The 14099-nt window shown below is 40.7% G+C and overlaps 1 protein-coding gene across 1 annotated transcript; it reads right to left on the reverse strand.

Annotated features, from left to right (window-relative positions):
- Positions 1-1040: 1040 nt before the first annotated feature.
- On the reverse strand, positions 1041-14099 carry CCDC77 (coiled-coil domain containing 77). Its single transcript, XM_068661423.1, has 11 exons — positions 13799-14099; positions 12230-12446; positions 10800-10942; positions 9730-9826; positions 9078-9144; positions 8245-8339; positions 6787-6935; positions 6201-6441; positions 5205-5330; positions 4968-5120; positions 1041-3163 (listed from the first exon to the last, which is right to left on the reverse strand). Exons 1-11 carry the CDS (start codon positions 13843-13845, stop codon positions 3017-3019), a joined length of 1482 nt encoding a protein of 493 aa, XP_068517524.1. The 5' UTR covers positions 13846-14099; the 3' UTR covers positions 1041-3016.

The raw sequence follows: 14099 nt of genomic DNA on the forward strand, positions 1-14099 counted from the left end.
TTTTTTTTATTTTAAGATAGAGAAGGAAAATGTTCTCTCTGCTAAGTTTGTTATAATGAGGGAAAAAAAAAAAAAAAAAAAATTCTGATTTAAAATGTATGCTTTTCTTGGTTGTATTTTTTTTCTTTTATTAGGCTCTAGATTTGGGCTACTGGTTTTTGCTCGGCCTCTTTTCGTTTGTGTTGTCGCAATACACGTATATTAATAATACATGTGTGTTAATCAGATCTAATGTAATACAACATGAGCTCTTGCACAACCTTTTCTCCTGCTGAATCATCTGTAGTTCTGTGCCTTGCCCAATATTTCAACATCCTTTCTGAAATGCATGCATTCCTTCCTTGCCTAAATAATGCTATACAATTAGTTTTCCCTTACTCCTCACGTTTCCCCTACACAAGAAACAATTTACCATCCTGTTGCACAATAAGAACGTTTGTCCAGTTCCAACCTTTAATCCTTGCCAGTCTCTGTATTCCAAGAATCAGCCATTTTAGAGAGATGTTACCAATTCCTCGTACCTACGTATATAACATGGCATTTAGTTGTGTTGAAATGACACAAGTCACACATTATTATCTTAAATTAGCTAAAAAGACTCATTCTTTAGACTGAATGACTTTTTTTGTTGTTGTTTTCTTGACAACAATTGTGGAAGAAAATTGACTAATATGGGGTCTTGGCACCTTTTTCAGGAAACCTTTAGAAAATGCCAATGGTGCTTTACTGTCATCTTAACGGCAGTTGTCAGTGGAAGAAAGCACTTGACTTTTTGAAGCAATTCTTGGCTGGAAGGTCCCCGTTTGTTTTGGCAACATGAAAGCAACATTTCACATGATCACGTGATGCCACAGAAAAAGCACGTACAATACCTTGCATTTCCTGCCCTTGGACATATATTCAACCTTCCAAATAAAATGGATTTACAGATCAGCACTACTGTAATTTTCTCCCCTCTTCTAATAGAAAGGGTTCATAACCTAATGACAAATGAAAAATAAAGTTCAAGATGCACTTTGATGTGGAAGCACCAGCAGAGATATTGGGAATGTCACCATTTTATTCTGTTCAGTCTTGCAAGTTATAATAAACATCAGTAAAGAAGACAGGAAATTAAACATTTACATCCTTCTTCCCCCAATACTTCCTCCCAGTCTTACAAATGTGAATGTCCAAGCCTACAGCCTTTGTCCAGACACACTTTGTGGCTTTCAGGTGAGGAAAGTCAAATTTCAACAGCAACTTCTAGCTTGGAAAAGTTGAAAATAAGCAGAAAACCATTTATTTCTACCAATTCAAGAGGCTTTTTTGCTAGCTACCCATCAGCTGAATTTAAGGAATGAGACTAAATGATGGATTGCACAGTTTAATAATTTTCCTCAGCTGTCCACATAGTGTCAGCACCTAAGCTGTTCATCAATCCATCTCTGCACCATTTAGCATTTTCAGCTAAACCTGTCAGCGACAACACTTTCAAACAGCCTCTTGTAGTAGCAGTTGAACATCGAGGTACAGATTGTCAGCCACCTACACCAAAGTCTGTCTGTGATGAATCTGACTTTAAGAATAGATGTGCCCAATGAGAGCCAAAGAACAGGACCATAAGAGACAGCAAGCTTTTCACAGAGAGGTTACACAATTGAAACAAGCCCTGACTTTTCAAAGGAATTTCCCCACTGCATTGTTTTAGCTGGTACTATAAAAACATTTTTTCCCCAAATCTTCACGGCACAGGAAAAGCAGTATATACACCTCTCCCAAATGCTGCGTCAGGATCTCCATAGCCACTACCACGTCCAAAAGAAACTGTCTGTTATTGCACACCAAGTAATTCTCAAATGGGAAGGAACTGCTGGTACCCTGTAAGTATAAACTTCAGAAAATTATTCTGCTTCCGTCACATTTAACAAGTTAGGGAATGTACATTAGGAAATGAAGGCACTGAAATCACTTTTCCAACACAGATATGCTCTCCAAGGTGGACAAGATTTGCTGACGCTACAGTAAAAATACAAATACCCCACATTTATAAAAGTGGACTGAAGCCTCACTGCAGCCCTTTTCACAATTTCATCTGTTTTCAAGAACAGCATTGTCCTGATGATATGAAGATAATCGCTACATAGCTAGAGTTATATTTATCATGTAGCAACTAGGCACTGGCTTTTCCACCCCAGTTTCAGTTACAGTTCAGTGACAGCTGTACCACAAGCTGACCATGACCTGTTGGTGCATGGCCATGGTATAGTTTAAAGCTACAAAGGTAGATAATAGGAGATGCCTTTTATTATGAGCTTCCTCTGTGTGTTAAGATAAACTGGGAGAAAGGGGACAGGAAGATGAAATTAGATAGTGCAGTATTTCCCTCCCCTCCACAAATTCAAAGCAAGAGTGGAGATTGCTTGTTCTTGCAGATGAGTTCTAAAAACAGTTACCTTTTCCCAACATATTAAAATCAGTCAGGTTTGTCCTGGCTGGGTTAGAAATGAACAAAGGGAAGACGTTTTAAAATAGTTGTGATGTCAAGGGTAGAGTCAAATGTAATGCACTTCAGTATGTACTTTCTACACAAGGTCTTTTTCGAGGAAAATTTGCAGTCCCATGTTGAATTGCCTAGGCACCATAACAGTAACCATTTAAAAGTTCCTTCTCACACAGGGTAAGGTGAACCAAGCAAACTGGATTTTGAACTAGATCCTTCAATGATCATTAATAATACATCTGGTTTGTCATCTGCTCCAAATAAAGTTTAAGACCAGTTTACATTGCCCCCTACACCACAGATACGAAGGCAGGAAGTCATAAACATATTCCTAATATAAGTCATCTGGTACTTTCTGTACCAGTCTTATCAGGTGCCATCTCAACTGAACAAGCAACCTAATTTGGCTTGTTAGAAATGGCTCATAGACCACTGATGGATGTTATGACGGTAACTGCAGATTTCCTCAAGCCTTCTGTCACTGGATGCCATTAAAGAGGCAATGTCCCCTTCCTCAAACTATGATCCTCAGCTTCAGCAGACCCGCAGTTCATTCTCTAAGCCATAGATTTTTGCTTTTAAGTTTTTTAGTTCTCCTTGAATTTTACGGGTTAGCCTGTTTCCTTGACGGACCTCACGTAGAACTTCAAGATCCTGGTCTGGCCCAAGAATCAGAGTCACCTAAAAAGGAACAGAGAAACAGATTAATACAAACAACATTGTACAGAACACAGTTTAGAGAGTACAGTGAGTCTGTCTGAAAGAGAACTCTAAAGGAGATGCTTTGTAGCTAGCAAAGAGGATGCTTAAGCTATCATCGCTGGGCTAATACATATCACCAACAGAAAAGTATTCCAGAACCAAAAAAAAACCAACTGATGAAACTTTCAAACATTAGGGTGTTATAGTATTGGTGAGAAAGAAATCTGAACAGAATATTATCAAGTTTACCTATAACCTTTTGGGTTATTTTTACTTCCTGTATTATCTGGAGAGCCACAAAAGAGGTGAGTTAAAATACTTATCAACTTTTATATGGCTCTAAGTTTCTCTTCTGATAGGAAGACAGTTTATCATCTTTTGCTGTTAGAACTAGAAGTGGTCTAACTTCTGTGGCCAACCCACCGCCTTCTGAACTGCATACAATTCAAGAGCACTTCAAGTACAATTCCTAACCTCAGGCCAGGTCATATAGTTGATACTGAGCTGAACAGAAGCTGCCAGGTAATCATAGTTCCTGATGGCAAACTAGGAAGGGCTGCCATTTCCTGTCACCCTGGAACTGGATAGCGTGCTAGCCCAGTCACATTCAACATCACAGCAGCACAGACTTGGAAGCTGCTCTCAAAGCTCTTTTCTCTCGACCCCTCAGGGTGTCTCATTGTCATTGTGTAGTTCTTGGTCAGAGAGTTTAATATACCATTCAGGAAATGTAGTCATCTATAGTTATTTTCACTTAAGAAGTATGGATTTAAGTATCACAAGGGAGACTTCTAACAAGCATTTTATTCTTCTGCCCTCTTGTGGCTGGAAGTGTAAAGAAGTTAAGAATACGATTAAGAACATACCCAGAGTAACACAATACACAGCTCTGAGTAAAGATAATCATAGGCAATTTTTACCCCATCCACATATGGTTGAAGTTTAGTCCTTAAAAAACAAAGTTAAACCCAGAGCCAAACAAAAAAAAATCCAAGCCTTTAGTGAAGACAAATGTATTAATCTAAATGAACTGAGCTGTGTGCCAAAAACACAGAAAACAAGCAAGTCTGTGGCGCTGCCAAATAGACAACTGAAAGAGTCAGTTGGACAAAAACAATGCCTAGTGATCCTCTCAAGCATATATTAGATAAATATCACATTGTAAACTCCAGAAAACATCAAGGCTGTGGCTTAAGGCCCGTCTAAGCTGTTCTGATATTCATCTGCACATCTAGAAGATGCATCTTATCTCAAAGTTACACAGCTTCAGCTTCAACTTCAAGCCATTGTTTCCGCTGTGATTTTTGCAGTTACAAATGAGACATTTAAAAAGGAATAACAGAATATTCACAATACTTAAGTCAGTATTCTACCTCTTACTGGAACAAAACCTAACGCAATGGCCCCCAGGAAAAAAAAAAAATCAACATATTCTTTGCAGAATATTCTTCTACAACAGACTATCGTCCTGTCTTGGAATTTTGAGACAGCTCAGACAGCTGGAGGTATCAGGTAACTTTCAGAGCTGTAGTAAAAAGATATCGCTAATGTATAAACAGGATAGTCCCTGGACAAACTTGATGCTTGACTGATTAACAATGATAAACCATTTTTGCTGAATAAAATACATAAGAGGGCAAACTTTATCAAGCATTAATATCTAAATGGCCATTTAGGAAAGTAATTATTTTCCTTAACTCTAGGGAAATACTGCATTTAAATACTGAGACTACACCTCTATTGGGTAAGGCCATAATGATCTGCTGCAGCAATGAGTTGTTACCTTAAACAGCTGCTTCTCTACATCTTTCAGCTTCTGTCGAAGCTGTTTAATGTCGTTATTAAAGCCTTCCACTTCCAAGTTACGACGTTTTTCCAAAGCCTCATATCGCTGAGTCATCAGCTTCAGGCGCTTCCCCATCTTTTCTGAGCGTTCCTATGGAGATGAAAACTCAGTGGGGTAGTAGAATAGAGGCTGAAAGATCATCACGTAGCTGGCTGATGATTACAGACTAATTACCTTAAAGAGTTCTCTGCCAACATCTCCCTCCTCACGAATCCTAGCCAGCTCACTTTCCAGGGTGATACACTGCTCTCTGTACATGTTTGAGAGCCGCTGCTCCTGCATCAGTTGCTCTTGCATTGACTAAGATGCAGAAGGAACAGAAAGAATTAACTGTAAAGCCAGTGCTCACGACATTTCCCCTGCTCTGGAAAATCAAGTGTGACAGATGGACAGTAAGGTTGGCAAATAATAACTGGAGCCAAAGTTAATGAAATAACTAGGTAAGGACCCCTCCCACAATATTCTAGAGCCCTTTCCATCACCAACACATCTTAATTAGGTGATCAGTTCTTCATGACAGTTCAGAGAACTCTCTCCACTTCCCCTTAAAAATAATAACCAACAATAGTGCTGTAGTTCCTGTTTTCTCAGCTGCTTGCCCAGTACTGCACTTCAGAACAATCTGCATTCAGTGGTAGATGAAAACAATTCCCTATTGTCTGTTTACTTTCTAAGTCCTTATTGCTTATTTACCCGCTTCAGATCTTCTCACTGGCAGCATATTAGAAGTAGAAGAAATCCTGACTGCTGCAGAAGAGCTACGGGACACCAATTGAAAGGAGTTTATTCTCCCCTAACAACAGGGAGGAACAGACACCACATTCTAAGTCCATTAACTGGAAGCATTTATACTTAAACAAGGGCACGTGCAACAAGCAGGTTAAGAACTGTTGGCCCATGTACCATGTGATTTGCACTGGGCATAAGAGAAACCAATAGTGAAACACTACCATCAATATTAGCTATACCTTTTACCTGAAATTTAAAAACACTGCAGCAGGAGAGTTGTGTTGTTTTTTTAAAAAAACACATCAGTGCCAGCAACAATGCAGCTTACAGCAAACGTGTATAGCTTGGCAACAACTAACTACTGCCTATCTCATCAAGATCCAGATGCTTGCAGTTTTCCAAAGACTGTTAGAAAGACCTCTCCCCGTGACAAAAATTTACCTTTATTTCTCTACTGTGGAGTTTCCAAGCTTCATGACCTGTTTGAGGCATCTTCTTGGTATCTCTCTGCTTCTTCTCTTTTTCTGACTCCCTGCTGATAAGTTGATCTGGATCTTTGTCAAGTTTCCTCAACAGACAGTCTTTCTCTGCCATCCATGCTTTCTCATTGGCTCGGGCATCAAACTTGAGCTGGAGAAAGTCACGGGTACTCTCATATAAGAGATTCTGAGTCTTATGGAGTCTGTAAAAAGGGATCCCAGTGGAGTTAATTCACTTTTTTCCTAGTTCCTGTCCTAATTTCCTCAGTCTTCATTGCAAGTTGGAAGAAACATAAAACTTAGGTAGAGGTATTTTCCTAATACATTTAGTTCTTCTAATGGAAGAAGTGATGTTCTTTCTATGTGAAAACATATTTTTGATATGTTGACTACTCTACCTCCTTCCACATACTGCCAAGCAGATGGCTGCATAATTTGCTTTTCTGCCTGCTGCAGCAAGCAACATACTGAAAGCCAACATATTTTTGTTGCTCCCCCTCTTCTCATCTCATGACTACATTACATCATGGTTATTCTCTCACACTCACTTATCTGTTAAAGTTTTAATCTTGTCCTGGTCCCTCTGATGCTGGACCTGGGCTTCCTCCATATGAATCCGCCTGTCCTCTAGTAATGCCTCAAGCTGTTCCTTGGATAATCGCGTCTGTTCTTCTAGCTGAGCTTGCAGGGCCTCCACCTGAATAGGCATGCAGAGACATTACTGAGGAAGTTCTCACAGCAGGCCTGCTCCTGTCCTTGCAAGTCCCTTTTAAATTACAGAATTCAAGTCAAAGACTCTACCCAACAATAATTTCTAGAGTTTGAAATTCTCATTTTTTGTTTTCATTTTAACATTGATTTTCTCAAATAACTAAAACATTTTAAGAAAAATATTCACGCCATAAGCAAGACAGGTATACTATACAGCAGGAAAAAAATAGAAACAACAGACAACAGAAGCAACAGATAGAAGATGATGGCAAGATTTAAACTGCACACAGGATGTAACAAATCCTGTGGAATATGCAAGCAGACTTTTCTCCCTCTGATATCAACTTCCAATGGAATGGTGATAATTAAACCCAAATTCCAGGAAGGCAGCAATTCCTTTCATCTTGAAGAAAAGAAATTGCTCAGCTAGAATGAAGCATTAAATGCACATGAGATGAGTGAAGGAGAGAGATGCAAAGAGTCTTGACCTGGGTCAGGGAGACAAATTGGAACAAGTATTTGAAAAATCTAAGTATGTCCTATTATAAGGCACTATTTGAAAAAAAAACAAAACAAAACAAAACAAACAACTTGACATGAATTTAGATTGCTTATTTTATGACAATTTTCTATGATGTTTTTACTCCAGAGTAAATGTTATTATGACAGGCAACTGCCCACTAGGTCAGTGACTACTGTTCTTGAATGAAAATCTTGATCTGCTGTACAAGTTTGCTATTTGCTTTTCTTGACTCATCCTTCCTCATGCTTTACCTCTATTTTCTGCTACCTTCCCCAGTTCATGATTCTGTACATTTCGTCCTTCACTCTGTCATGCTATCTATACTGTCTAGCACAGGGAACTTTTTTTGCTGTACTAGTGCATTTTATTGTGGAAGACTAATTCCATCTGAGACCCGTTCCTTTTGTCATACTTCCATGAACCACCCAAACCTGCAGATTTTCCATGGATTTAATGTAAATTGATAGCTGATCAAGGAAATTATGAGAGTTAACATCACTTCAAAATTCTGTATTTAAAAGCACCATATTCAAGTTGGCTTTACTGGAACATATGCTTATGTAAAGTTTCCAGAGTCAGACCCAAGCTCTTAAATCTAAACCATTCATCACAAAGAAACAGTCAAGTAAACTGACAGAAAGTGGGAATTGTTAGTAAGATGTGGGACTAATAAATTGGTAGAATCTGTATCTTATGTAGGCAGACAGCACATTTGTCTACCAATTTCCTGGATAGCGAGAAAATATATCCTTCAGTTAGTGAAAGATTTTACCTGAAGTAGGAGTGTTTGGTTGTCCTTCTGATACCTCTCAGGACTTTCTGGTTTCTCTCCTTTTGCTGCTCGTTTTGAAGAGCTCCTCTTGGTGCCTATTTGCAGAAATCAATGAGAAGTGGAAAAGTGTACTCCAGTCTAAGTGCAGTACCTTTCCAAACACGGCGTGCTGTATGCACTGGATGGCCTACAAGAACAGGAAAAAAATTGCAACTGCGACAGTCGCAAAGACTTCCAGAGGGCTATCTGGATGAAAAAAGCTTCAGAGCTTATGGCTCATAAACCTTTATCCCACACTATCACACCTCAATATTTAGGCAACCTACCTAGTGATTTTCTTGGCATATTCAGAAAGTGAACTTCACAGATTTTCTTCAGTAAAGGATGAATAGGCAGACAACACAGCTGCACAAGCATCAAACCTTGAGTGAGTTTTGAGCTCAAAAGAGAAACCCCCTAAGCAGACATACAGACCCAAACTACTGTCTACACTAAAGACAGGCAGAATAGCACATCTTGGAATGGCTTTGGCTAAGAGTGCCCATCCAGTTCGTACTTGCATGGGTCCAGAACAGCCATTCCACAATCATACAAGATGCTTCTTTAGCTGAGCAGATCAAGGACATGAGACTCAGCTCAGGTTATTTTAAAAGATTTTGAAGGGAAGCCTAGAGTACTGAATGCATAAGGATGCATTACTGAATGCACGGATACATTTAGGGAACTTAATGGAAGCATACCAAAGTACTCAAAGTACATAATTATTTTGATAGACTGGACAAACACACGAGTATCAAGAGCTGAGCTGCTGTTAGACCCTTGTGGTACAGTACCTGTTCTAGAAGCATCATATCCTTCATGTGGATCTCTGGATTTATCTGGCCTTTGCAGAACAGTAACCTATAGAAACAAGATCAGATATCTCAACATCTGACTTCTCTAAAGATGCAGTAATCAAGAACAAATCTTAAAGATGAAAACAGATAAAGAAATCCAAGAGAACAGCAGTACCGTACTTCTGTCACAAGAAAAAGAAGATACTCACAAGTTGAATGTACATGCTGAAAAAGTTGCCTTTGTAATGGCTAACTTGCCATTTCTGGCTCTTTTTTTTTCCCCGAAAAAAAAACAAGTGGAAAGTAATCCTGCCCTTGATGATGGCTTTGTTAGGATGAAAAACAGCACCCTTAACAGGAAATAGAGCATTTGGGGACAGACAAAAAGAGAGAAGGTGAAGACGAAAATCTGTGGGTGTTCAGAAGGGAGCTGATGCTAACAAGACCTACCTTCAGTATGCCTGTTCCCATTTAATATCTCAGCAGCTATACTAAATCCTGGTGTTGTTATAGAGCTACAGATCTCTCCCACTTTGGGTTTATTTAGCAACTTTTGACATGTGGGACAGATCTGGTCTCTGGTCAGCCTCTCATGTACAGATCTTCATGTTGCAATTAAAAGCACAGTTCTGTAGAAAAATGAACCTGCCTTATGTGGTGGCTCCTTGTGAAAATACGTTACTTCTCCTTTGTCTGTTCCCACTAAAGCCAGGAGGTGCTGAATTTTTTTCCTATCCTCCAGTTCCCTAGAATTCAAAGAAAGGTATCAGTGCATTACTATTTTTAAACACATCAAGATGTTGTGACACAGTCTTTCTAGTTTGCTCATTAATGTCTCCAAATAATGTTTTCCAAACTGTTCAGCTCTTGAGAACACTTCTTTAAAAAGGAACTCCCAAAGAAATTACTGACGTGGCATATTTACAAAGGAAAATACCAATTCTGTTGGCATTGGGAGGCATTCTTCTTTCCAAACATAACAATACTAGGTCGATAACACATGGTAGCAAAGAATTTGCATTCCAGAGTTATGAACTACCTAAAAACCTTGCAGATACTTCATTCAGTAGATTGTAAGCACGTCGTTTTTTAAAACAAACTAGATTAAGTGCTGTATCACACTTCTGTCACACTCCTGAAAAGTGCCACAACACATCAACACATTTTTTGACTTAAGATCTTAAAACTTTAACAGAAAACTTGGTATCACCCACACAAGTTCTTAAGAAGCTTGGAAACTCCTTTGCCACTGGCAGCCAGTCCCGTAGAGCAGCGTGTACTTCAATTCAACAGCTACATGGCAGTAGAATGGAGCGGCTGCCAGCATGATCCCAGCAAGTCAGGAAAACTATTTGTTTTCATCTGTGTTTTCTACTTGAGTTTAAGTGGAAGACTGAGGGAAGACATTGTGCTAGGCAGGTGCAAGGTCTACTTAAATCAAAACCTCCACTGGCCAGCTTGATTCAAACATGTTCATACGTCCAACTTCTACTCTTTTTTTTTTTTTTTTTCCTGCTACTGGAATAGGAGGTATAAGTGGAAACATATTTAGTAGCCCGACAGATTGTATTCCACCTTCAAGACTGGTATGATTTCATAGAAGCCCTCCTTGGGAAGTGTGGCCTAACTGCTTCTCTGAAAACTCTGTATCTGGGTGAGAACTAGAATGTAATGCACACGTGTGCTACCGCCAGTGACCCAGTCCACAATCAGACACACCTGATTTTCAGCCGGTCGTTCTCTGAGTAAAGGCGGAGGACATGTTCCCTCTCCTGGAAGAGGTAGACTTGCATGTCACTCAAAGCCTTTTGCAACTCCGCAATTTCCTCTTCTCGCTGACGGACTTCCCACTGCAGTTTGTGCTAGGTAAAGAGAATGAAGTATTTGAAATGATGCAGAGCACTGGGCAACCCTCAAAGTACAAACTGCTTGTGCCAGCCCCTGAGCCTGTAACTGGAATGTACCAACCGTCAGAGTAACTTATTGATCTCTTAAAAATTTGACCAGATGAGGGCAGTATTGGAAAAATTTTTAATGGGTTTCAATAGGGAGCTCACAGTCCCTATTGTCATCATGGTCAGTATCCAATACCAGTAAAAAGGCTCATGCTGAGGGCCTCCAATTTTCAATGGTTACACTTCCGCGCTGGCAGCCAGAGTTGCACAGTAAGAGGAGTCTGACTTCAACAAGAAACTAACAAAACCTGTGAAATAGCACCTATTCTTAAAAGAAGTTACTGAAGAATAAACACTGATCTGTATGGCTTAGCAGTAGGAAATTTGTCTAGTTACTATGTTTCATCAATGTTTGTCTACCTGGAGTGGAAAACTGACAAGCCCTACAGAAGACTGTTCCCATAGGACAGAAGGCACTATTTTGGAACTTCAGACCTCTTTTTCCTATATCTTGAATTAAAGAAGTTTGGATGTCTGAAGGCTTTAAGGCTGCTTCAAGCATGGCCAGTAGCCGAGGAAGCACCTCAGTGGCCATTCTGCTCCCAAAGGGTCATTCAGAATTACAAAGATGCCAGCTAGAGAGATGTATGCTCTTAAGGCGTATTAGAACACAAATTAAAGATAGCCTCTAAGATTTTTTTTTCCTCTTTAAATACAAAGATTTTTAAGTTTTGGAATTTATTTTAGGTTTCTACTTATTCGCTGTGTAGTACTCCTGCTACATATAGCCTATGGCCAAGCTTATGAATTCCACTGCAATAAATACTAATTGTATCTGTATATCAAAGCTCATTAAATTTGCACAAAAGCACGCTCGTTCCTCACATTAAGAGGCAAGGAAATTAAACTGGATGCCATCTGAACTGAATATCTAAACTCAGGCTTCAATTTAAAAGTAAAAAGAACAGGAACAACCAGTATGAAAAAAAAAGCAAGCTATAATAAATTAAGAACAGAAGAATATCGTACAAGCGTGTTTCCCTTTGCTGTGACAGAGGGCAGGCAGCTAGATTTCAAAATCAAAGCTTGAGATCCACTTATTTCTTCCTAGCTCAGTACTCCCCTACTACTGGTAACTCTTCAGACCAGGTGTGCTGAGCTCTGAAATGAAGAAAAACATCAACTCTTTGCTAGTCGAGGAGGTTTATGTAACGATACACAGCCTATCAAAAAAAACAAAGATCTTTTCCTAACCTGCTCATCGTACGTTTCTTTGTATCTCTCCAGCCTTTTTACCAAATCCTCATGCTCCTCGTCAAAGTCAGCAATCTTCTTGCGGTAGTATTCCAGCAGCTCCCGGGAAGGGCGGAGGAAGGCCAGGCGCTCGTTGATGGACGGGAGAGGAGTAGAGTCCTCCTGGTTCTGAGGCTGAGAACTAGCGTGTCTGGATGAGACATGGGGTGTTGCCAGCCTGGACAAAAACATTTTCTAATGACATGTGAACCTCAGACAATACAATAAAATGTTAAAAATATATATAAATTAAACCATGAGATTTTTGCTTTTAACACAGACTTGATTTTAAACATTGGCTTGTCTGTGCTCCGGGTATTCACAGGAAATCACAGCATTTAGGAAAACCAAAACGTTCAACAAAAAGAACAGCTGGCAGACTTACTATATTGCGGAGATGGAGCACCTTATGGAAAAGGGAGAAGGACAAAAATGTTAGGGGAGGAAAGTCTGATGGGTTATTTGGGGAGGGTAAACTTGAAAGGAAGAAGAGGCAAGAAAAAGAGGAGAGGAGAGAGCAAAGATCACAAAGTCTTTTGCTTTGGCATTAGCAACAGCAGGCACTATAGGATAAAGAGAAAGACAACCCGTAATAGTTTTTCTGATAACCAGAGAGAAAAACACTTTCTAAAGACTTCTGATTAAAGAGAACAATTTCAGGTTCGCTGATGCACAAGCCCTCATAACTTAACATGTAGGTCTAGGAGTCTATATGCTTTCCCTTACGGCGTTATCCAGAGTTTGTCAACCCTAGACAGTGAAATGGAAAATCCCAAATCACTGAATTTGGTGCTGAGGTAGTAGGAAGAGGCTGTGTTGCTATTACATAAACCACGTTAAGTATATGTATGTGCATTTTAAGCAACAGTGACTGCATACAGACATTTAACGTGCTCAAATGAGCATCACATTTTATTATCCATAGCTGCACACAATTCAAAATTCTCTTGAGAAGTGTTTTTTTTTTTAGTTATGTTGAACTGACACACCATCGTTTTACGATACCATCAGTAACAGAATTAAAGCTAAACAGCCTCTTTAGAAAAGATCTACTTAATACTGTAAGAGCTCTCTCCAGAACCTGGTTCTGGAGCCTGATCTTTGATCAGAGGCCTCTGGCGGGTGACACAGAAGCTGTGGTGACCCTTAGCAAATACCCATCAGGGCTTACAGCAGAACCCAAAAGTGGAACATCCACAGAAACCTTACGTGTGCCAAGCTCCTTAACTCCTGTCATTGTAAGGAAGCGATAATTAAAAGCACCCAGATTATTTTCTGTACGAACTTCCCCAAAAAAGCCGTGTGGAAAAAAAGCTGGACAACAGACACGCTTGAAAAACTACAGCAACAAGGGAAAACAGGTGAATACTTTATTACTGGAGCAAAGGACAGCAGAAGTAGGCAGGCACGAGAGTAGGAAAGCAGAGCAGCGCGGGAGCGGGCACAGCAGCGCCTCGCCTGAGGCAAAGCCCGGTACGGGACACGGAGGGGAAAGGCGGGCGGCAGGGCCCGGGGTAGCGGCCCCTCTACCTTGCGGAGCGCGGCGAGGTGCCGGCACAGCGATCCGCGGCGCTCATGGCGGCCACGCTGAGGGGACGCTGAGGGGACCGGCCGGGAGCCGCCACCGCCTCCCTCACGCGGCCCCAACGGTCGCCTAACGGCCGCCAGCCGCCCTCCGCCGCTTGAACGGCCGGCCACCCGCCGCCTCCTCCAATCACGGGCAGCCTTCCACGCGGCGCCGGTCGGCTCCACCAATCAGCGCTGGCGACACGGACGGCCCGCGCAGGATCCTCTGGGAGTTGTAGTGCGGCGAGGCGAGGGGGGGCAACCC

Source organism: Anas acuta, chromosome 1 (genome assembly GCF_963932015.1).
Source record: "Anas acuta chromosome 1, bAnaAcu1.1, whole genome shotgun sequence".
NCBI classification, from domain to species: Eukaryota; Metazoa; Chordata; class Aves; order Anseriformes; family Anatidae; genus Anas; species Anas acuta.